This window comes from Antechinus flavipes, chromosome 1, assembly GCF_016432865.1.
Source record: "Antechinus flavipes isolate AdamAnt ecotype Samford, QLD, Australia chromosome 1, AdamAnt_v2, whole genome shotgun sequence".
Lineage (NCBI taxonomy): Eukaryota > Metazoa > Chordata > Mammalia > Dasyuromorphia > Dasyuridae > Antechinus > Antechinus flavipes.
In genome coordinates this window covers 300,822,027-300,843,361 of record NC_067398.1, presented here as the reverse complement: position 1 = coordinate 300,843,361, position 21,335 = coordinate 300,822,027, and the positions used below count along the sequence as shown (strand labels likewise).

At 33.6% G+C, this 21,335-nt stretch overlaps 1 protein-coding gene across 7 annotated transcripts in view; it reads left to right on the top strand.

Annotated features, from left to right (window-relative positions):
* Positions 1-21,335, top strand: part of ATF7IP2 (activating transcription factor 7 interacting protein 2) — a 90,486-nt gene that overhangs the window by 43,669 nt on the left and 25,482 nt on the right. For 5 of the 7 annotated variants that reach the window (XM_051963504.1, XM_051963470.1, XM_051963461.1 and 2 more), the window contains 6 exons: positions 1,773-1,907; positions 4,813-4,899; positions 5,630-5,802; positions 10,243-10,313; positions 12,084-13,541; positions 14,811-14,872. In XM_051963504.1, the coding sequence (XP_051819464.1) occupies positions 1,773-1,907; positions 4,813-4,899; positions 5,630-5,802; positions 10,243-10,313; positions 12,084-13,541; positions 14,811-14,872 (1,986 nt within the window). Of the gene's footprint in view, positions 1-1,772; positions 1,908-4,812; positions 4,900-5,629; positions 5,803-10,242; positions 10,314-12,083; positions 13,542-14,810; positions 14,873-18,935; positions 19,024-21,335 lie in introns of those variants that run through there. The other 2 variants (XM_051963494.1, XM_051963484.1) reach the window with 2 other exon arrangements.

The window sequence follows — 21,335 nt, the reverse complement described above, 5'->3', positions numbered from 1 at the left end:
GAAGATACTGTAACAGGACTGCCAGCATGGCGTGCTCTCATTAGAGGAAATGCTGTACTGTATGAGCATAGCAGAATTGAATTAATTCACTACTAGGTTTTGATCCTCATTCAATCTCCATATTTCCTCTGGATGCAGATGACATTTTCCATCCCAAATCTATTGGAATTGCTTTGAATCACCACCTTGTTCAAAAGAGCCAAGTCCATCATGGTCAATCATTATGTAACCTTGTTATTACTACATACAATGTTCTTCTGGTTCTGCTCATTTCACTCAATATCAGTTCATGTAAGTCTTTCTGGGCTTTCCAGGAATGAGCCTGCTCATAATTTCTTATAGAACAATACTATTCCATTATCTTCATATAACATAACTTACTTAGCTATTTCCAAATTGATGAGCACCCACTCAAGTTCCAATTCCTTGCACTACATCTTTGTGCAAATGATTCCCAAATCTACAAAACAAAAAAAAATATTCATCATCTCTTCTCCTTTGAGTCTTTCTTTCTGTTCCTGTCCAGAATCACCATCTTCCTTGTCACGCAGGCCATAAATCTTAATCTCATCCTTGACTCCTCACTCCTTATAAAACCAATCTTTTGCCGAATCTTGTCATTTATACCTTTGTAACTTCTTTCACATGTCTCCTTTTCACTCACAACCATAATGCTAGTTTCAAAAGCCTTATCATCTTTCACCTGGACTATTGGCAATAGTCTTTTGACTGGTTTATCTTCTGTAAGTCTCTCCACTCTGCCAAGATTTTTAAAAACAATTAAAACCATGTCACCCTTTTGCTGCTTATTAAACTCCAATGGTTCCCTGTTACCTCCAGGATATTATCAGCACTGTACCTGATCCATAGTGTCGATAGACTGACCCCTTAATATTCTATGTATTTTGTAGTAATTTTGAATATAGTTTTTCTGTTATTTCATCCTGTTTGAGGGTATTGTTATATAGAAATGCTAGTGATTTTATGTGTTAATTTTATGTCCTATTATTTTACTAAAACTATTGATTGACTTAATTTCTTTACTTATTTCTTGGGACTTTTAAAGTAAATGATAGCATGGCATTTGTAGGTAACAATTTTTTTTTCTTCTCACTGTCAGTATTTTATGCTTTTAACTTCTTTTTTCTGTTGTGAACATTTATAAAATAATGTCAACTATTGGGAAGTTTGAGGGGGCTTTGCCTTAACCCCTGTATTTATGAAGGTAGCATTTTTAAATTTCTTAATTGCAGAAAAGATTAGCTTTTAATTTTAAATATATGTCCTATTGTTTTATTTTTAATAGGATACTTTTTAAATGTTGGTAAAGGGTCAAGATTTACTTATGTATACTACTTCATTCCCTAATATTTCTGAATAAATGATGCATTATATTAACTTTAACTTATTAAAATTATATTGAATTAGTTTTATTAATAATTTTTAGAAAAGATTTCTTTATAAATATAGGTAACTATCAATTCAGGTTAACTTAATGAAATTGCATCAATTCTTTTTAAATCAAGTATTAAATAGTACATCTTAAATCTTAATAAATCCAGACTAAAATTTGGCTCAGCAACTAGATGAAAATGCAAGTGATTTAGAAGAGAAAAAATGAAGTAATAATTTTTTAATGTTAAGACTTCAGAAGAGAGTAAGTTTGAGAAATAGGGAAAGGTTGTATGTTTTTGTTTCAAAAAGTAGAAAATAACCCTCGAGGTTTGTGAGCTTTTAACTTGAAATGTAGGATTTTTATTTTTAATTTTTAGGTTAAATGCTTGATTCAACAGGAAGTCTGCGTTATAAATTACAAAGTATTTGACCATAAGCTGAAGGAACTAAATGAGCGAGTTGACAAGACGCAGTGCAGAAAAAAGCACGAAGCAATAGCTATCGAACTTCTTGTAAGTTTGCTTCTGTGAAAAATGATATTGTGAGCTCATTTTAATGTTTTAGTGAGTCCTAGTCTATTTGAGTAGAAAGTCTATCATCATATATTTATTAAAGCACATTAAGGAGTACAAAGGAAAAAAGAAAAAAATCTGTTCCTTTAAGGAATTTACATTTCTAATGAGGGAGAAAACATATCCCTAAATTGGTATATACAGATATACAAATCCAAAGTAGATGGAAAAGAACCTCAGAGAGTAGGCATTAGCAGCTCAAGAGACAGCATTCTGTCTTCATATCTTCATATCTTATCTTCATATCATATCTTCAATAGATAGCATTTGAGTTCATCTAAAAGGAACATTCTGAGCATAGAGGATAGCCATTACAGCATGACAGAAATGAAACATTGTGTTTAATAAGGAATGGCAAGAGGACAGTAAGGATCAATAGTGTTTGTGAAGTGAAATAATGCTTAAGAGTGGAAAGCAGGAAGGAGCTAAGTTGTGAAAAGCTTTAAATGCCAAATAGGAGAGTGTGTATTTGAATACCAGAAGTATTAAGAAACAACTAGAGTTCTATGAGAGGGATGGGGAGTGGCGTGGTCAAACCTATGTTTTAGAAAAATTACTTTGGCATTTGAATGCTTTGGCTAGATTGGAGTGTGAAAACCAACTTGGATGCATTTGCAGTAGTCCAAGAGAAAGGTGATAAAGGTCTGAACTAGATTGATGCCTATAGGAGTAGAAAGAAAGAGATGTTTTCAAGAAGTGTTGGAGGTAGAAACAGAATTTGGCAATTGATTAGATATTACCTAGATGGCAGGGAATCAGCATGGTGGTAATAATCATATCCATAGAACTTATTAACATCAGCAAGTGAGAGAATGTAAAGAGAAAAGAGGGACCAATCAGAACCTTGGTGTATACTCATGGTTAGTGGTCATGACATGAATGAAAATATAGCAGAAGTGCCTGAGAAGAGGTCACACAAGGAGGAAACCCAAGAAAAAGCAATGTCATGAAAATTCAGAGAGGAAAGTAGATGGGATGACCAGATGCTACAAAGAAGTCACTGAGAAAGAGGATTTAAGGAGGAGTTATTAGATTGAGTAATTAAGAGATCACTTATAAATTTGGAGGGAACATTATCAGTTGAATGATAAAGTCAGAAGCCAGATGTTGGGGGGGGGGGCGGATGTGCAGAGACAGAAGCACTGAGCATAAAAGCTGAGAAAGGAAGGAGAAAGATTGGATGGCTACTATCAAGGATGGTGGGCTTTAGAGAAAATATTTTTAAGTTTGTAGGTGAGGCATCATGGTTGGGATGATAATGAGGAAATCTACCAGAGAAGATACAAGGGACGAAAATCACTGATGTAGGTAGAAAGGTTGGTTTTTAACAAAGTAAAGGAATACCTCTTCTTATAAGACTAGAAAAAGGAGAAAATGGTGGAGGATAATGTCTAGAAGGAGTCCTTGAGGAATGGATTCAATTTTGGGGGATAAAGAATGAAAGATTCTCAGCTATGCTGCTAGGGGAAGCCTTAAGAGAAAAGGGAAGGTTTGGAATAACAATTTTAGTGAGCTAAATAAAGAGGTTAGAAGATTTCTCTGCTACAGTGAGGGCTCAGTTGAATTAAGATTCAATATACTTCAAATGGACTAAGTCATTACTTTTTCTAACTCTTTAGCAACAGTTAACTAGGAGCATGGGAAGTAGATGATGGGATTAACTCATGCTTGAAGTTTGACCAGTTATGATCAGAAAAAAAGACAGGGGGATAAAGGGTTTGAGAATAGAGGACAGTGTAGCGTTGGACTGGTTCATGGAAAGGTCTACATTGGAAAGGGAGGAGAAAGAAACCAAAGTAACAAAAAATGGCCTGAGAAAGTATTGCAAGTTGGAGTGGGTAGAAGTAATTGTAAGGACTGAAAATGGGCTTATAGAGTAGGAGATGGTATGATCAGAGATTTTGATCAGATAAAGAAATTTTGAAATTCCTGAATAATGAAGTAGAATGCTTTTAATGACAGCAAGATTAAGAATCATCTATGTATATAACTGAAGTGGAATGGAGGTAAATTGATGAAGGAATTCAGAAGTTAGAATCTTTGAGGTAATATCAACATATATGATGAAGTTCCTTAATATGAGGGCAGGAGTGTCTGTGATGATACTGTCTTCATGGTCATTTTTCTGGTCTTCTGTAACAGAATGTTTTAGTATAGCAAAATTAGGATGAAACATAACCCATCATCTCTTCACTTGGGTTTTTTTGAAAAATATATATTCTGAGATATTCTCAGAATATCTGAGGAGGAAAGGTCAAAGATAGAATAAAAAATAGTGCCAAACCAAGAAACATCCCAGAAAAACATGTGGCCCAGGAGAAATAAACTCTTTATATCTATCAGGTCTCCTAATTCAGTAATTCAAAGTGTACATCAGTTTTGGCTCTTGATAGAGTATGGCAGCCTTCATAACTATAAAGAATGAAGTAACAATATTTTGCTTTTATTTTCTAGCTCATCTACCCTGTTTTTGAAAATTTTTAAATCATTATAAAGGTCTTCTCTGCTTTCATTTGCATACTTAATATTAATTGGTAATGTTAGTTACTGTAAAGGACCTAGTTTATCTAATCTATTTTGGTGGTTTTGTCTTCCATTCCTGAATACTTCATCTGATTGAATTTTACATGTAAAACATCTCCACAGGCTCACGTCACAATTCTCTGATGTGATTTCATTTATATAGGTATACGCTCTAGTTTTCAGAAAACAATTCCAAAAAGTAGATCATCTTTCCCCTGGCAAAATAATAATAATAATAATAAGTTAAATAAAAGATACTTAAGTTTTATTTAGTATTTCTTTTTGGTGGTTAATTGTTTTCTTTCTTTTTTTTTGTTGTTAGAAAAAAATATCAAAACTTGATAAATGTATTAAAGCTGCATTAACACTTCAGAAGATTGGATTAGAATCAAATATACCTGCCTGCAAGGTACTGTATGATCTTTAGATTATATTAGTCAGTTATTGATAGATGATTTATAACAGTTATACAGATGATGTCACCATTTTAAAAGAAACGAGATCAGAACTAAAGGAACTCAGAGAACCTAAAAGACATTTAACATGTTTAGGCTTTGTTTTCTGCCCTTTTGTTGTTGGGTTTTCCTATGACTGTGTATCTCTGAAAAAGACTCTTGGGCATTACTTTTATTCTCTTTGTATATGTCATAGCAAATATCAGAAGAGGGAAGGGTACAAATAAGTGTAAGTATAATGAACATAAAGCAGAATATTGTTCAGAAGTTTTGAGCTCAAAAATATTTTAAGCCTTTCTTCAAGCCTGTTTGTCAAAACAAGTTATAAATCTTCAGTTAAGTAAAAGAACACTTGAAAATCCCACCAGTGCTTAAGCCTTGAATTTTTTTAAACTTAGTATTTCTTCTCATATTTTGTCCAAATATATGTTCATAATTATCTTCCTATTTAAGCCTTTCCCCCCCGCCCAATTTCCATGTGTAACTTCTGGTATCTTAAGAGTTAAAAGACTCTATAAAGTTAGCATTTACCTCTTTAAAATTTAAAGACTCTAGTATCCAAGCATTAGCTTTAGGAATTAGCTATTTCTATACCTTTCCAAAAAAATTCACTTGAAAAATAGCATCTGAATTGGATCCTTAAGAAATCACATCTCCCCTTCCCCTCCATCCCCTATTGAGCAGGTCACAAAATCAAAGACTGTCATATTGAATAAGAATCAGGCTGAGAGGGACAACCCAAGTATGAAATTGACTTCTTTGAACATGAAGTCATCCAGACCTTCAGAACGCTCTATTGATGAAGCAAAGCAAAAGAATAATGTGACTTCAGATTGTGTTGAAGTTGTGTCTGAAAGGTAAGTGTTTCTACTTATTTTGAAATATATATATATATAACTACATAAATTGATGTAAAATTGTAAATACATCCTTTTCCCTATTAAAGGGGAAAGTAGGATGTCATGGTTCTTTATAGAAATTAAAAGATACTTTTTCAATGAGAAGAAATTGATTAGGAATTCTCAAAAGTCTTTTTTGTGACTATTTTGTCATTACTGATTTCTGAAGTTAGCTGATACACTTTCTCATTCTGCTTCCATTGTAAGTCTTCTGAGATTTTTATGTGCAAAATTATACTCAAAAGCTGATATGAGACTTTTGAAGAAAAAAAAGTCTAAAATAACAGTTTTGTAGGTGTATTAAATGACATCCTATTTTCTGGATCTTAGAATCATAGGTTTTTGAGTTAAAAAAGAGATCTGAGAGGCTTAGTCGAAACCATTCATTTTACAGAGGAGGAAATTGATATATAGAAAAATTAAGTTACCAGAGCAATATTTGAGGCAAGATTAAAACACAAATGCTTCTGGGTTCTTTTAAGTCTGGTGCTCTTTCCACTGCTATTAGAATGGTGGAATGGTTTTATGTCCAGTTGATACACAAAACAGTTGTAGCCATTAATCACATCTTGGGAGGGCGTCCCTAAAATTGGTGGCAAGAGCAAGAGAGTTACATTTTAATGAAGAGGTATAATCAATTACCCTAAATTAGAAGGTTTGAGAAGTTCTTTTAAATGAGTAGGTCTGGGAGCTCCAATGATTCTCAGTGATTTTGAATTATATTATCCCATTGGTTTATTGATTTCATGACTAAATCTCCTAAAAATGCTGTCCAGCACATAATTATAAATTTCTAAGTACTCAGAGACTTTATTACACTTCTGTTTTCAGATAGATTGCATCATAGACTTGTCAGACTAAAATCCTTCTAGAAACATGGGGATGAAGGGCATTGTTTTGGAGTATCTACAATGAGTTTCTACATGTCCTTTTTCCTTATTAAATATTAATCTCAATTTAAGAACATTATCCTAATTTAGTAAGTTTTATTATTTTACATTCTTTTCTAGGTCCTTCAAGGTGAATGAGTGAAAATCAGCATTTAGTAGATGAAAGGCATTTTTTTTAATGAGCTCTGTAAACTGGAGGAGGGGAACGCTCCTGTTTTGATTGATATTTATATGATCAGTATGCATGAGATGAGTGAGAAAGGAAGGGACAGTAAGGAAAGAGAAGAAATTCCAGTTCTTTTCTCTATGTACCATTAATTTTGGAGGCAAGAACACTTTTCCACATCCTTATATTCCTAGCTTTTCAGTCAGTCAGTAAGCATTTATCAAGACCTTACTGTGTGCTAGATACAAAGAAAGACAAAAGCAATCCCTTCTTCAAGGAGCTCACATTAGAGTGGAAGAGATAACATGTAAGCAACTATGTACGTAAAACATATATAGAATAAACTTAACAGAGATCAGAAAAGGCTTTGTGCCAAAGATGATTTTTTATCTGAAATTGAAAGAAACTAGGAGGAAGAGAGAAGTGGAGTGAGAGCACTCCAAACATGGGCACTTCCAGTAAAAGTATTATGGATTCAGAAAATGGAGTTTCATATGAGGAACAGCAAATGGGCCAGTGACACTAGATTGTAGTATGTTAAAGAGGAAAGCATGATAAGATTAGAAAGTTAGGAGAGTGGTTACAAAGGATTTTAACAGCCAAACAGAAGTTACTATATTTGATCCCAGTGGTAATAAGAAGCCACTGGGGTTAAGTGAGTGGGGTAGCAGAGTGGGGAATGACATGGCTTCAGAAGACCTTCATTTTAGAAAGATCACTTTGTTAATCATAGGGTCAAATGGAATGAAGAGAGACTTATAGCAGGCAAATCAACCAACAAATTATTGGAATAATCCAGATATGAGATGGCAAGGGCCTACACCTACATGGTGGTAGTATTAAAGGAGAAAAGAGATACTGAGAAGATAGAGTTAATAATTCTTGACAATCCATTGGATATAAGGAGTGAGTGCAAGAGAAGACTGAAAGATGCCACCTAGACTATGAGTCTGGAGGACTGGAGAGATAGTAGTCCACTCAGAGTAATGGGGAAGTTTGAAAAAGTAGAGGATTGAGGGCAGGGAGATAGGAAGAGGGGATGATCAGGCTTTGGCCATAATGATTTTAGGATGTCTATTGGAATATAACTTATTTGAGAAATGTGAATGATAGATACCCTTAAACATATTCTACAGTTAAAATTTATATAACTTAGCAAAATCATCCTAAAATGAATACAGTTCAATTAAAAAAAGATTTTTAAAATTCCCTATATGTACATAGTTGCAGGAGTTACAAAAAGGCAGTATGATGCCCACCCTTTGTTCTTAAAGATTTCCAATGTTAGGAATAGAGGAGACATGTAAAAAATAACATTGTACAAACCAAAATATAAGTTCCTAGGGAAGAACCTGGCAAAGTGTTATGAAGAATTTGAGGAAAGAGCAATCTTGTTCATTTTAGGATGGGATAGAGAAAGTTAGTGAAAAGGGACAACTGAATGGCAGGCAGCACCTAAATTGAACCTTGAAGGAAGAAAAGGATTTCAGAAGTTGGGGATTGGTGAGGAGAAGAGTATCTATTCCATGTATAAAGGCAATATGAACAAAGGTACAGAAATTTGAGGGGACAAGATTGGAATATAGAGTTGTTAGATTTGGCACCATTGTAGAACAAAAAAATTTTTTTCATTATAGCTTTTTATTTACAAAACATATGCATGGGTAGTTTGTCAACACTGACCCTTACAAAACCTTCTGTTCCAACTTTTCCCCTTCTTCCCCCCACCTCCTCCCCTAGATGGCAGGTAGAGAAGTACATGTTGAATATGTTAAAGTATATGTTAAATCCAATATATGTATGCATATTTATACAGTTATCTTACTGCGCAAGAAAAATCGGATCTAGAAAGAAAAAAAAAAACTCGAGAAAGAAAACAAAAATGCAAGCAAACCATAACACAAAGAGTGGCAAAAATGCTATGTTGTGGTCCACACTCATTTCCCATGGTTCTCTCTCTGGATGTAGTTGACTCTCTTCATTATTAAACAATTGGAATCAGTTTGAATCATCTCATTGTTGAAGAGAGCCACGTCCATCAGAATTGATCATCATATAATTTTCTTGTTGCCGTTCTGCTCATTTCACTTAGCATCAATTCATGTAAGTCTCTCCAAGCCTCTCTGAAATCATCCTGCTGGTCCTTTCTTACAGAACAATAATATTCCATAACATTCATATACCACAATGTATTCAGCCATTCTCCAATTGATGGGCATCCACTCAGTTTCCAGTTTCTTGCCACTCATTGTAGAGTAATTTAAGAGAAACTGGCAAGACCACTTTATTTGGTAGGAAATCTGAATTTACTGAAAGATTTTAAATAGAAGGGCATTACATGATTAGAACACATTGCATTAAAAAAGATGACTCAGGCTACCTTGAAAAGAGACTAGACTGAAGCCAAGAACACCAGGTTGGGTAAAAAGGGTTTACAATAGTTGTGGTGAGAAAAGATGAGAGCAGTTGCAGTGGGAGTGAAAAGTTAAGATTGGTGAAGTAGAAATGATCTAACTTGACAAATGTTATATAATTTATGGCATGGAGAGAGTAATTCTTCTATCTTATGTGACCAGGTGGATAGTTGTGCCATGAATAGAGAAATTAGGGGAAAGGGTAGGTATTAAGAGAAGAAAGTTAAGTTTTGGATATGTTGATTTTATGTTCCTGCGGTACATTTAGATGAAACTATCCAGCCTACCTTTGAAGATATGGGACTGGAGTTCTGGAAAAAAGTTGGGAGTGGAGATTATAGATTTGGGAATTATTTTTATGGAAATGATAATTAGAGTATTCTTAAGGAAACTACAGAAGAAGAAGAAAATTTTTAAATAGAGAAAAAAGAAAATAGCAAAGACTAAATATCTATGATCTAGTGATAACACTTTGGGGCTATAGTAAATGGAAGGAGAGATTGGAGAAGGAAAGGTGGATGGAGAGTGTGTAGAAGGGACAAATTTATGTATATACTTTATTTTTATATATAAATATATATAGATTATATATCTATATACGTGTTTATATTTTAAACTAAAAATTTTAGATGATTTTTGTTTTAATGATTTCCGGATACACTTTTGAAATAACTAAAGCTATTGTAAAATCAAGGTTAAGAATCATTGATTTTTCTTTCAAAACCCCTTTTTCTCATGTACTTGACTTGGAAATCATGGTATCTCGTGGGATATATATTTTCTCTATCTCTTAATTTTTTTACTGTTTACTGTTAATCTGTTTATTTTTTTGTAAACATGCTTGAGTTTTAGAAAAATGCTTATCATTTCATAGTGATGTCTGAAATTACATTTTCAATTTGTATTTTTTTCTTTTTTATCATTTTAGTAAAAATACTGATGTTATGCTGATTTCTGAGGAAAATGATCATTTGAAAGCTCCAGTAACAAGTACAACAGGTATCCTAAGTTAACTAGAAAGTTCTTTAATTTTGGACTTTTATGGTTGTAAAAAAAATTAAAACCTTCATTTATTTATCAAATCTTTTATTTATTTATTAAATAGTACTGTTATTAATGTTCATGCTCATTTAAATAGATAACATTCTACTCACATAAAGGACCATGTTAACAGTTTAAGCTATGCAATTTGATCTATATTTATCCAAATATTTAGTGTTACCAGAATATAGTATTCAGATATCCTTGTGTTCAATCATGTTTTTCACCATGTTTTGTGTTGTCTTTTTTCCTCTTTTTTCTACTTTAACCTAGCTATACCACTTAGAAATGTTTGTCATTAAATAGGAGTAAAGAATTTTTTTTTAATTTTGAAAGAAAGTGTGTAGATCCACTAAAAAAAAAAAAATCAATTTCAAAACAAAGTCAGCGCTATTAAATAAGCAGCCTCTGGCATCTTAAACTCTTAAGTGAGCTCTTCTACCCAACCTTGGAGCTTAAGAACCTGAACTCTTAAAAGAATTTTTCACATTCAAACTTGGAGCTTAGAATCTTAAGTGTATCCCTCTAAACAAACATATATCTTTGAGCTGTTTTGTCTAATTTGTTTCCAAACTCTGTTCCTATCACCACCAAAGTACAGATTTCCAGAATGTTGCTTTTAGATATGGCACTCACTTATTCTTTGTTCAGAAATTGTATATAAATACTAGAATTTTTAGAGAACTTTTTTAAAAAACATTTAAAAGACTTATTTCAATGTATTTAAGATCATTTGTCTCATTGGATTAAAAAAAAAATTTATACAAATAGTTGCTCTAGTCTCACATCCTCTAACTGTAGAAATTGTGGGTTTCTAGTTTCCACAAAGAATTAGAAAAAGATTTTAAGAGTTTATTACTTCCATCTGGTCTTAGACAAGATGAAACAAACTATTTCACACAATCCATTCTATCAGTAATAGGATGCAATTTTGAACTTTTAAAAACTTTTTCAAATATTTTTAAAGACAAAAAAGCCCACAGTTTAAAAATGTACTCTAAGGATTTTGAGCTTTGAAGGAATGTGTATTTTTTTTACTCTATGATAATTGTGTATGTGAAACTGAATCTTGTCTACATATGAATACATTTGATTGAAGAAGTGAAATTGCTTTTTCTTTCATCAAGTACGAGAGGTGAGGCATAGTTCAATTCAAGCAGTCTTATTTTGGAGGAGTTCATTTGTATGACTCTAAACATTTCCTATACAGTTGCAAGGAGATAGCTTTAACTCTTGGATATTTATAGTTCAGGTTATAGCTTCTCCTCTCTGGGTTTCAGAAAATGATCTGACTCAAATTCTTTATGAGAGATTAGTGAGATATTCTATTTATAGGTTACTTGTTAAGATTAAGGGGAATTGCCTAAAGAACTTTATAAATTCAAGTATTTAAAATTAACGTTCATCCAAAAGTATTAGCATTTTACAAATATATACAGTCCTTCCTTGGCAATCATTGGCTTTGAAACTCATCGAATCCAATATTTGAAGCATTTTGATGAGAGGGAAAAAATACTTCAGCACTCGACACTTCGTCGACCCTCATCGTACTTGTTAAAACCTGTATGAGTCAAGATACTGCCCCACATCCCGTCTCTCTGGAAGAAACAAAGACCGGCGTGATAGTCTTACAGTAACTCACGCTCAGGGCAAAAGCCCACATGTTTCACTGTGTACTTTCTTATGCTTTTTTCATTTCAAGCTTAATTTTTTTTTTATTCTTACAAGTCATCATGAGTTCAAAGAAGGTTAATGATACCACTCAGAAGAAAAGGAAGTTAGTGAGAACCACGATAGAACAAAAAAAAGAGATAATAATGAAGTATGAGCATGGTAGCTGTGTGTCTAAGCTCTCTGCTGAGTACAAAATGCCTAGAACAACAGTCTCTTCGATAGTAAAAAATAAGGAAGCTATTAAAGGAGCCAGTGTTGCTAGAGGTGTGAAGGCTGTGACTAGGCAAAGGTCACAAACATTGGAAGAAGTGGAGAAATTGTTGTACATTTGGATTAATGAAAAACAGTTAGCGGGTGATAGTATTTCTGAGGCACTAATTTGCAAGAAAGCAAAACAATTGCATACTGATCTGTTAAAAGACAAGCCTGGAACAAGTGATGACAGCAGTAAAGTGTTTAAAGCCAGTCATGGATGGTATAATAAATTTAAAAAGAGGATCGGCATTCTTAGTATGGTGAGGCATGGAGAGACAGCCACCGCCAACAAAAAAGCTGCTGAAACCTTTGTCGGTGAGTTTAGAGACTATGTAAAGGCTGAGGGTTTTATTCCCCAACAAGTCTTCAATTGTGATGAGACTGGTTTATTTTGGAAGAAAATGCCTAACAAAACCTACATCACTCAAGAAGAGAAGGCATTGCCAAGGCATAAACTCATGAAGGATAGACTAACTTTGTTGCTGTGTGGGAATGCTAGTGGGGATTTAAAACTTAAGCCTCTACTAGTCTATTATAATGAAAACCCCCATGTTTTCAAGGGAGAAAATGTGATAAAAAGCAAGTTAAGTGTAATGTGGAGGACCAATAGAAAAGCCTGGGTAACCAGGCAGTTCTTCATTGAATGGATGAATGAAGTATTTGGCCCCAGTGTAAAAAAATATTTGCAGGAAAAGGAACTACCTCTGAAGGCTCTGTTAATAATGGACAGTGCTCCTGCTCATCCTCCAGGCTTGGAAAATGACTTGCTGGAGGAATTTAACTTTATAACTGTGAAGTTCTTACCCCCTAACACAACTCCTCTGCTCCAGCCCATGGACCAGCAGATCATCTCAAACTTTAAAAAACTATATACCAAGGCCCTCTTCCAGAAGTGCTTTGAAGTGACTTCAGATACTGAGTTGACACTGAGAGAGTTTTGGAAGGACCATTTCAATATCCTCCACTGTGTCACTCTGATAGATAAGGCCTGGCATACAGTTTCTTACAAAACCATGAACTCTGCCTGGAGGAAATTGTGGTCAGAAGCTGTAACTCCAAGGGACTTTGAAGGCATTGGGGCTGACCTGAGCCCAGTAGTGGAAGACATTGTGTCTCTGGGAAAGTCCATGGGCCTGGAGGTCAGTGATGAAGACATTGAAGAGTTAGTGAAAGAGCACAGAGAAGAGCTCAGCACTGAGGAGTTACAGGAACTTCAAAGGGAGCAACAACAGATAGTGGCTGAGAAACTTTCTTCAGGTGAGAAGGAGGGAAGGGAGGAAACCCCTACCACACTGCTAAAAGAAATGTGTTCTAAATGGGTTGAATGACAAAATTTTGTTGAAAAATATCACCTTGACAAAGCTCTAGCAAACTGAAATGTGGATTTGTTTAATGATCAATGTCTCACTTCAGAAACATTGTGAAATGTAGGAAGAAGCAAATTTCTATTGCTAGGTTTCTAGTAAATTCCTTAAATGTGAGTCTCCAGCAGGGTTCAGTGGTATTTGTGACAGAAAAGAGAAAGAAACCCTGGGCAAGTGCTTGAGTTTTATTGGAAGGTAACTTCCCTTCCAAGCAATAACCTCTGTCCTCCTCCCTCTCCCACCATCCTGTTGGGCCATCAACTCCTCTTGGTACAGGTAAAGTGAAGTTAAATTTTATTTTATTTTATGTTTATTGTTTTTTTATTTATGTCTGTCTAATTTTAAGTTTTGTGTAAAAAAAGATATCAATTGATGAATTGTTAACTAAAATGTGAAATTTCTGAGATTCAAAAATGGAAAATTTATATTACTCCTCATGGGAAAAATTCATTTGATACTCATCATTTTCATCACTTGGCATGCCTTCTGAAATCAATTAATGACAAGTACCAAGGTAATTTATATTACCAAATTAACTATATCAGCTTTTAAAGGGAGCTACAGCTTGTTTATGTCATTAAATTCCTTGGTGAATTGCATCAACATTATATAAAATGTGTGTGAGACAGAGATGACACAGCAGTAACTTTTTCTCAGCATTATGCAAACTTATATTCACCAAGACGTAAAGCTGCTGGCTAGTGGCTAGTTTGATTTGTAACATATGTGTAGCATATATAGCATAGTTTATGCCAGTAAGATTTTTTAATCTACCAGATTATCCAGACTTGTTCTGTTGTGTCTCGAGTCACAGAAAATACATAGAAGATTCAGGAATTGCCCCATCTCTTTTAGAAGAGTTGATCAAAAATGGTGGCAATTATCTCCTCATGTAATGAAATAATTTTTAATTAGACCCCAAATGTATTTTTATTAAATTATAGCCCTCTTTTTAAGTAGACATTTCAGAAGCACTAAGAGAATTTGAATGGATGAAAATGACCTTGAGTTGAGTCACTGGTATTAAATTTTATTGTTATGAATTGAGAGCAGGTGCAGTGTTTACAACCTTTTGTTTAGAGAGTCCATGACTTTGTTTTATCATTCTAATGTCAGAGTTTCAAAATGTTGACATTTTAACAATCTGTTATTTTCCTTTCAGATGTCGGAAAAATGGTATTGGCAAATTCAAATGATTCAGTTGGTTCTAAAACTAAATCTCAGGTAAATAATAAATTTTCTATATGCATCTATATCTATACCTAAACATAAATATATGCTATGCACTCATGTGTAATTGACTGAAAACAAATTATATTATAGAATTTGGATATTAATTTATAGTTGGCTGGGTTTGTCCATTCAGGCTTTGGAAGATACTGATGACAGTAAGCTTACTAACTGTCCAATATGCAATATAAGCTAGAATTAAGAAGTCATTATGTAGTCTAAAATCTAATTTATCTAATTGGATTAATATTCTGTGCTTTCTTATGTCAGAACAGATGTAGTATCTTATATTTGTTTTCTCCCCATCCGCCACTTACATTGGCCCCCCAAAACCTTCTGAAATATTAAATTGTAGTAGTTTCTACACCTAAAACAAACTATGTTAGATCATTAGAATTATATTATTAAAGAAATTGTCAATACAACTTTAGGTCAGACAGAAAATATCATATTTTGTGTGGAAATTTGTGATAGGTTGTGTTAGTTGACAAGACTGTCAAAGCAGCATAGTGTTATAAGAAGAGCTATGGGCAAATATGAAGAAACAACTGGATCTTTTGGGGGTGTGGGATGCAAGGAGAGAACTGAATGGGGTTATTATTTCTAAAGAGGTACAAATAGGCAAACTAGAATTCTTTCTCAAAAGCTAGATGGTAGGGAAGGGACAGTGAGAGCTAAGTCAGTAATTAGTCAGTAATATTAGGCCAAATCCAAAGCATTTGTACAGAGAAAAGTAAAATGGAGAAACGCTACAAATTGTTCACTAAAAAGCTGATCAGCTCTCCTCTCAATAGCTATTAAGAGCTGGCTCCATGACCCATGTGAATTTAGAGTTCACCTCATCTTGTAATTCTGGATTTCATGGTTTGGGAACTGTCATAGAAATGGGAGAGATGAAAGATCATTTCCACATGGGATTTATGAACAATGATGAATAAAGAAGGAAGAGTGGTAGGGAAACTCCTAACTGAATGGCCCTACTATTCAGCCTAATATGGGAATAGCCTGGTGAAAAAGAACCCTACTTCTAAGAGGTCGACTGAAACAAAATTTCCTGTTGGGTAATGTTGGAGAATTCTCAATCAAGAGGGAGTTGACTTTCCAGGAGTATTTCATCCATTAGCAGATGGAAAAGAAACTGGAGAAATAAATAAAGCAAGTGGCCAAAATGAAAGGGAAAGAAATTTATTAGTGTTCTAATAACCTGCCTACTGACAGTAGTCCTCCCCTTCCCATTATACAGATTTGTATATTTTTTTAGGGCCATTTAGAGTACATATCCAGTCAGCAGCATCCTATGGCATGTAAATGAAGTTTGACTAACCACTGAGATGTCAGGTCACCATATTTAAAAGGGCCTTTACTGGAAATTATAGCCTTTCCCATATCAAGTGGTCACAGAGATATTAGAAAAATAAAGAAAAGAGTTAGATTGCAGGCTTGAATTATTTGACGTGGATGAAGGACCTTGTCCATGTTAAACAATCATAATGGAGATTCTTAATCACATATAGTATTTCTGAAATGGCGTTGTTCTTCCTCAACAGTAAATGGTAATAAATTTGAATCTGGTAACAACTATGTAATACAACAGGCAAATAGGGCACTCACTTGCTCTCCTCTGCCAGTAATCTTCAGGTTGAAAAATTCAAATTAATTCTACTTTGTAACTAACTCTATGGCTGTATTGATTTTGTATGGTAATTGATTCTATATCTACATAAGTTACTTTTCTATCCTCTAGCTAAGCTTTCCCTGCCAGGCCAGTTTAAAAGTCAGACTGTCTATAAGTTGCTCCCAGGAAAATCCCAGGACATCTTTTTGTTATTTTTAAAGGCCTATAAGCTGACCTGATATATTTCTTCCAGTTCTGGTCCTTACCTGGTATTGTGTAGTTAAGGAGGGTCTTATCTCTACTAGGAGCCAGGGAGTTTGCTATCTTTGGTCCACTAACAATGACCTCAAGATGCAAATAGGTCCCATAAATCAATGAAACATTTCTTAATGACAGAAAGGGGTATTTGCTAGCTCCTCCTATATGCTAGCTATTTTTCTTTGATATAACTAGTCTTGTTATCCTAACCCCCAAGGTTCTATCATACTTGTAACCAGGCACAATGTTTTCCTGCCTACCCAATTCTGTTATTTGCTCTATGTTTTAAAAAAGAAGTTGCACCTTCTCTTCTGGCTCTTTGGTCACACTGGGTAGCCATTTGATTCACTTTGTTAAGAGGTTCAAACCTGCTCAGAACTATGTACCTCAGTCTACCTTTATTAAATTCTGTGGAGACATGAGTTAAAAATATGAGATCTATTGCCAGTGTTAGCAAATGTGTTGGTTAGAAAATAACACATGGTTACATGAATTGTGTATCCTCATAATACACAATTATGTCTGTAATAAAAGGATATGAGATTAGAGAATGCTGAGCAGTTTCAATTTATTAGGGAAACCTGTGAGCCCTGAGAAATAAGATCAAAGACTGTCTTCTGCAGTCAAGGACTCCTCTGTTTTTAGGGAATAATTATACAATTTGAGAGCTTACTAAAAATATAATGAGAAGGTACAACTCTTCAATTGTTCACTTCTAAAAAGGGGAAAAGTTACATAGTAGCAAGTGGAACTCTATAGGAAGAACCCAAAAGAAGAAATTCCCATATTTAGTCAAAAGAAATGACCCTAGTCATCTGCTTGTTTTCCTAGTGTGCAGGCAGTGAGATTCTGGAACTTGACACTGTTTAATCAATGATTAGGCAACAAGATTCTGAGACTTTCCTCTGTTTGTTACAACTACCTGGCCCGTAGAAAATAGGAAACTGGTTTTCTGAAACACAATAACCAACAAGAACATAGCAAAGGGAGGGGAGAGAGTATTACAAGAAATCTCTGTCTCTTAATTCTAGCATAGGTCAACAGAGGCCTATATAACAAACTACAAATTATTTAAACGATATAATCAATAAATGGCATTCTTATGTCAACAATATTAATTACCAGAACTTAATCCTATTCTGCTTAACATTAATTACTGATACCCATTAAATCGCACTGATTTAAATGCTGATTATAACGAGTAAGAGTATCATTTTCATAGCTTTTTTTTCCCCCAGGGGCAAAGAATTGGAAATTAGGTGAGAGATGCCTATCAAATGGGGAGCAATAGAACAAGTTCCGGTTAAGCATGTGATAGAAAACTATTGTACCATTCAGAAATGATAAGAGAATGGTTTCAAAGAAATCTGGAAAGACTCGTGTGAATTAATATAGAATGAAGTGAACATAACCAGAACAATTGATAGTTATAACAATATTGTAACGACAAATAACTTTGAAAAATTTAGAGACTGGTTAGCATAACAATCAACCATGATTCCAGAGGACCGATGCTGTCCATCTCCTTACAGAGAGGCCAAGGATTCAAAGTACAAAATTACGCTTTTTTTTGGGACATATCCACACTTTTTTGTTTGTTTATACACATATGTATTGTAACAGGGATTTTGCTTTTGTTTTTCATTGCTCATGGTGTAGAAGACTTTTTTTCTGACTGAAAAAAATGTATTTTTTTTTAATGGTGACAGTCTTGCTCATTCTATTGTTATCATTAAGTACAAATTGAGAGTCTCCATTTAAACAACCCTACAGTACTGTTTCTTTGACTAAAAAGCTGCTTTATTTGAGGAAAAGATGTTTCTCTAAAACTTGCAGTATCTGGGTTCATCATCTTCCAAAATGTTCCTAATGATATGTTTTCCTTTGTTGGTGTTTTATGGATTCCTTATATTAATTTTTTTTTCAGATTTTACCTCTTCTGGGAAATTTTCTTTAATGTTTCCAGAAATATAATATCCACATTCTTTTATTTTTTGTGGGTTCTCTGGAATGTTTTTAATCCTGAGAGTGCCTGTGTTGTGAACACTTTAATATTTCATATTGGCTTAGGGTTTTTGTTTTTTGATTTGTTTTTAAATGTTTTTGTTTATTTAAATATTTATGTAATGTTTATTAATGTTATATTTTTATTGATTGATTTTGTTTAATATTTATTCATAACAGAAATACAAAATAGAAAAAGAAAAAACAAAATAGAAAAGGAAAAACCAGAAAAAGAAAAAAATTGTCATCTACACAGCAGAACATAAAAGAAGATTCAAAATATGAAGTAATAAATTTCCATTTCAAGAAAGTGTATATAATAATATAAGACATTGTATTCAAAACTATTCATCTTTTCTTTGCTTCTTTATAGATTTTCTTTTACTTTCTGCTGTGCACTTTTTATTTAATTATTTTCTTCTCCTTTCTTCCTCTCCATCTCCTCCAAGAAGGCTACTATTAAGTGTGTGCGTGTGTGTGCATGTGTGTGTGTGTGTGTGTGTGTGTGTATTATATATACATAGAGATCTATAATCATATACATGTGCATTCATATACATCTATATAAGGTTATACTTGCTTATTTATCCTCTGTTTCTGTGAAAGTAGTTAACTTCTTTCTTGGGTCCAAGTCCTTCGATATTTTTCTAAATTCACCAACTCATCATTTTCTATACCACAGCAATATTCTAACCTTATACTTTCTAGTTGTTTTAAATAATCTAAAACAATATTACTGCTTAGATATATAATATAAATAATCAAATAGTCTAAAATAATTAATCAAGCTGATGTATAGTTTCCTTATTTTTTTTTCCTTTTGATTAGATCTATTTTAGCTTTAACTTTGAGGTCAACAATTAGTACCCCTGATTTTTTCCCTAATAAGTCCTACTCCTAATAATCATTATTATAATCTTTGTGTGTCTCTTTTTCCTATTTCTGCTGACTCCTCTACTTTACTTCTACCCACTATCTTGCTTTGCCATTATTTAACCTAAACTCCCTCCAAGGATCCCTCTAGCTGCATTCTTTCCTTCCCATTATCTCTAGTAAAATTAATAATTCAGTGTCTTACTTGTGAGCCCTATGTTTTCTTATTATAAGTAAGTGATAATTGCTTTTATGAATTTTTTGAAGCTTACTGTTTATTTTTTCTCCAGGTAAATAATTTTATTTACTTTTACTCTTGTTCATTTTATGTATCCTTTAAATTTTAATTTCTGATTTAATTTTTTCATTTGAATCTCTTTTTTTAAAATTTAAACTCATAGTTCTTCTTAGCATTGCCAATTTTTTCTTAATTTTTAAAAATATGGTTTTTAATCCTTTTCAAGTTGTCTCTTGAGTTATATTGTATTTTTTTTTCCTTTTTCCTTGCTATTAGTATTTTAACTGACTCAGCAAGCATTTATACAGCTCTTATTGTGTGCCAAGCATTGTATTAAATCACACTAAATACACACACACACACACACACACAAACAAAAGAGATTACATTCAATTTTCTCAAAGAACCTGCTTTTTACTGGAAAGGTACAAATGTTCGTTTAAGTGTGAGATTTTTTTAAAAAAAACAGTAATTGGAGAAAGAAGACAACTATTAACTAGGGGAATGAAAAAAGCTCTATATAGGAGTGTGGTGCCTGAGCTGAGCTTTAAAAAGAATTAGGATTTTCAGGAAAGGGAAGTGAATACTTTATAATTGTATAGAGACTTATTTACTCAGTTTTTTTTTTAAATCTGATGTGGTTTTTTAGTCCTTTCTCTTTACTTTGGTTATTTTGTTTTTATTTTTGGGTGTGAAAAATGTAGCCACTAGTGCATAAACCAGACTTGGTCCCATTATAAAGAGGGAAAAGTTACTTGAGAACCGTATTTGCTTCAAAATGACCTAGGTTTCAAATTCTCCCTCTGACACGTTATATTAGGTATTTAGCCATGGACAAGTAACTTTCTCGGGGACCCCTGAAAACCTTAAGACTCACATTTTTATGGTTTGCCTCCATGGTAGTAGTTTCTATACTAAGGCTTCCCCATACCAGTGAAATCACAGGCCCAAGTTTAAAAAAAAAAAATCTCTGTTTAAAAATGCTATAAATTAGTTAAAAATGTGGTAGGACCAAGACTGGTTATGAACTAGTGGTTATTAGAAAACGTTAGTAGTAAATATATACACATATACCTAATTTGAATAAGTCCCTAATTTGTGAAATGCTGAAAAGTAGAGGGGGCTTCAGATTATCCACATGACAGCTATTTCATTCATTCATTTATTGCCATTGTAAGACCTATTTTCCACATCCTTCTAAATAGGTGCTTAATAGTGGTAAGACTTGGTACACTATAGCTGTAACAATGAACAAAACACCCCTTTTCAAAATAGGATGGAGCCAGCTAGCATGTAAAAAAATAGAGCATAGTCATTTTCAGTTCAGTTGGTCAATTGATATGTTCTCTCAGCACAGCTCCAAGAGTATCTGTAAAGTTTCTTTGTTTTGTTTTCGGTTCATTAGCCTTTGTTTCTGTGATCATAGATTTAGAATTAAAACAAACTTTGCTGTGTCCTCCTAATCTTTT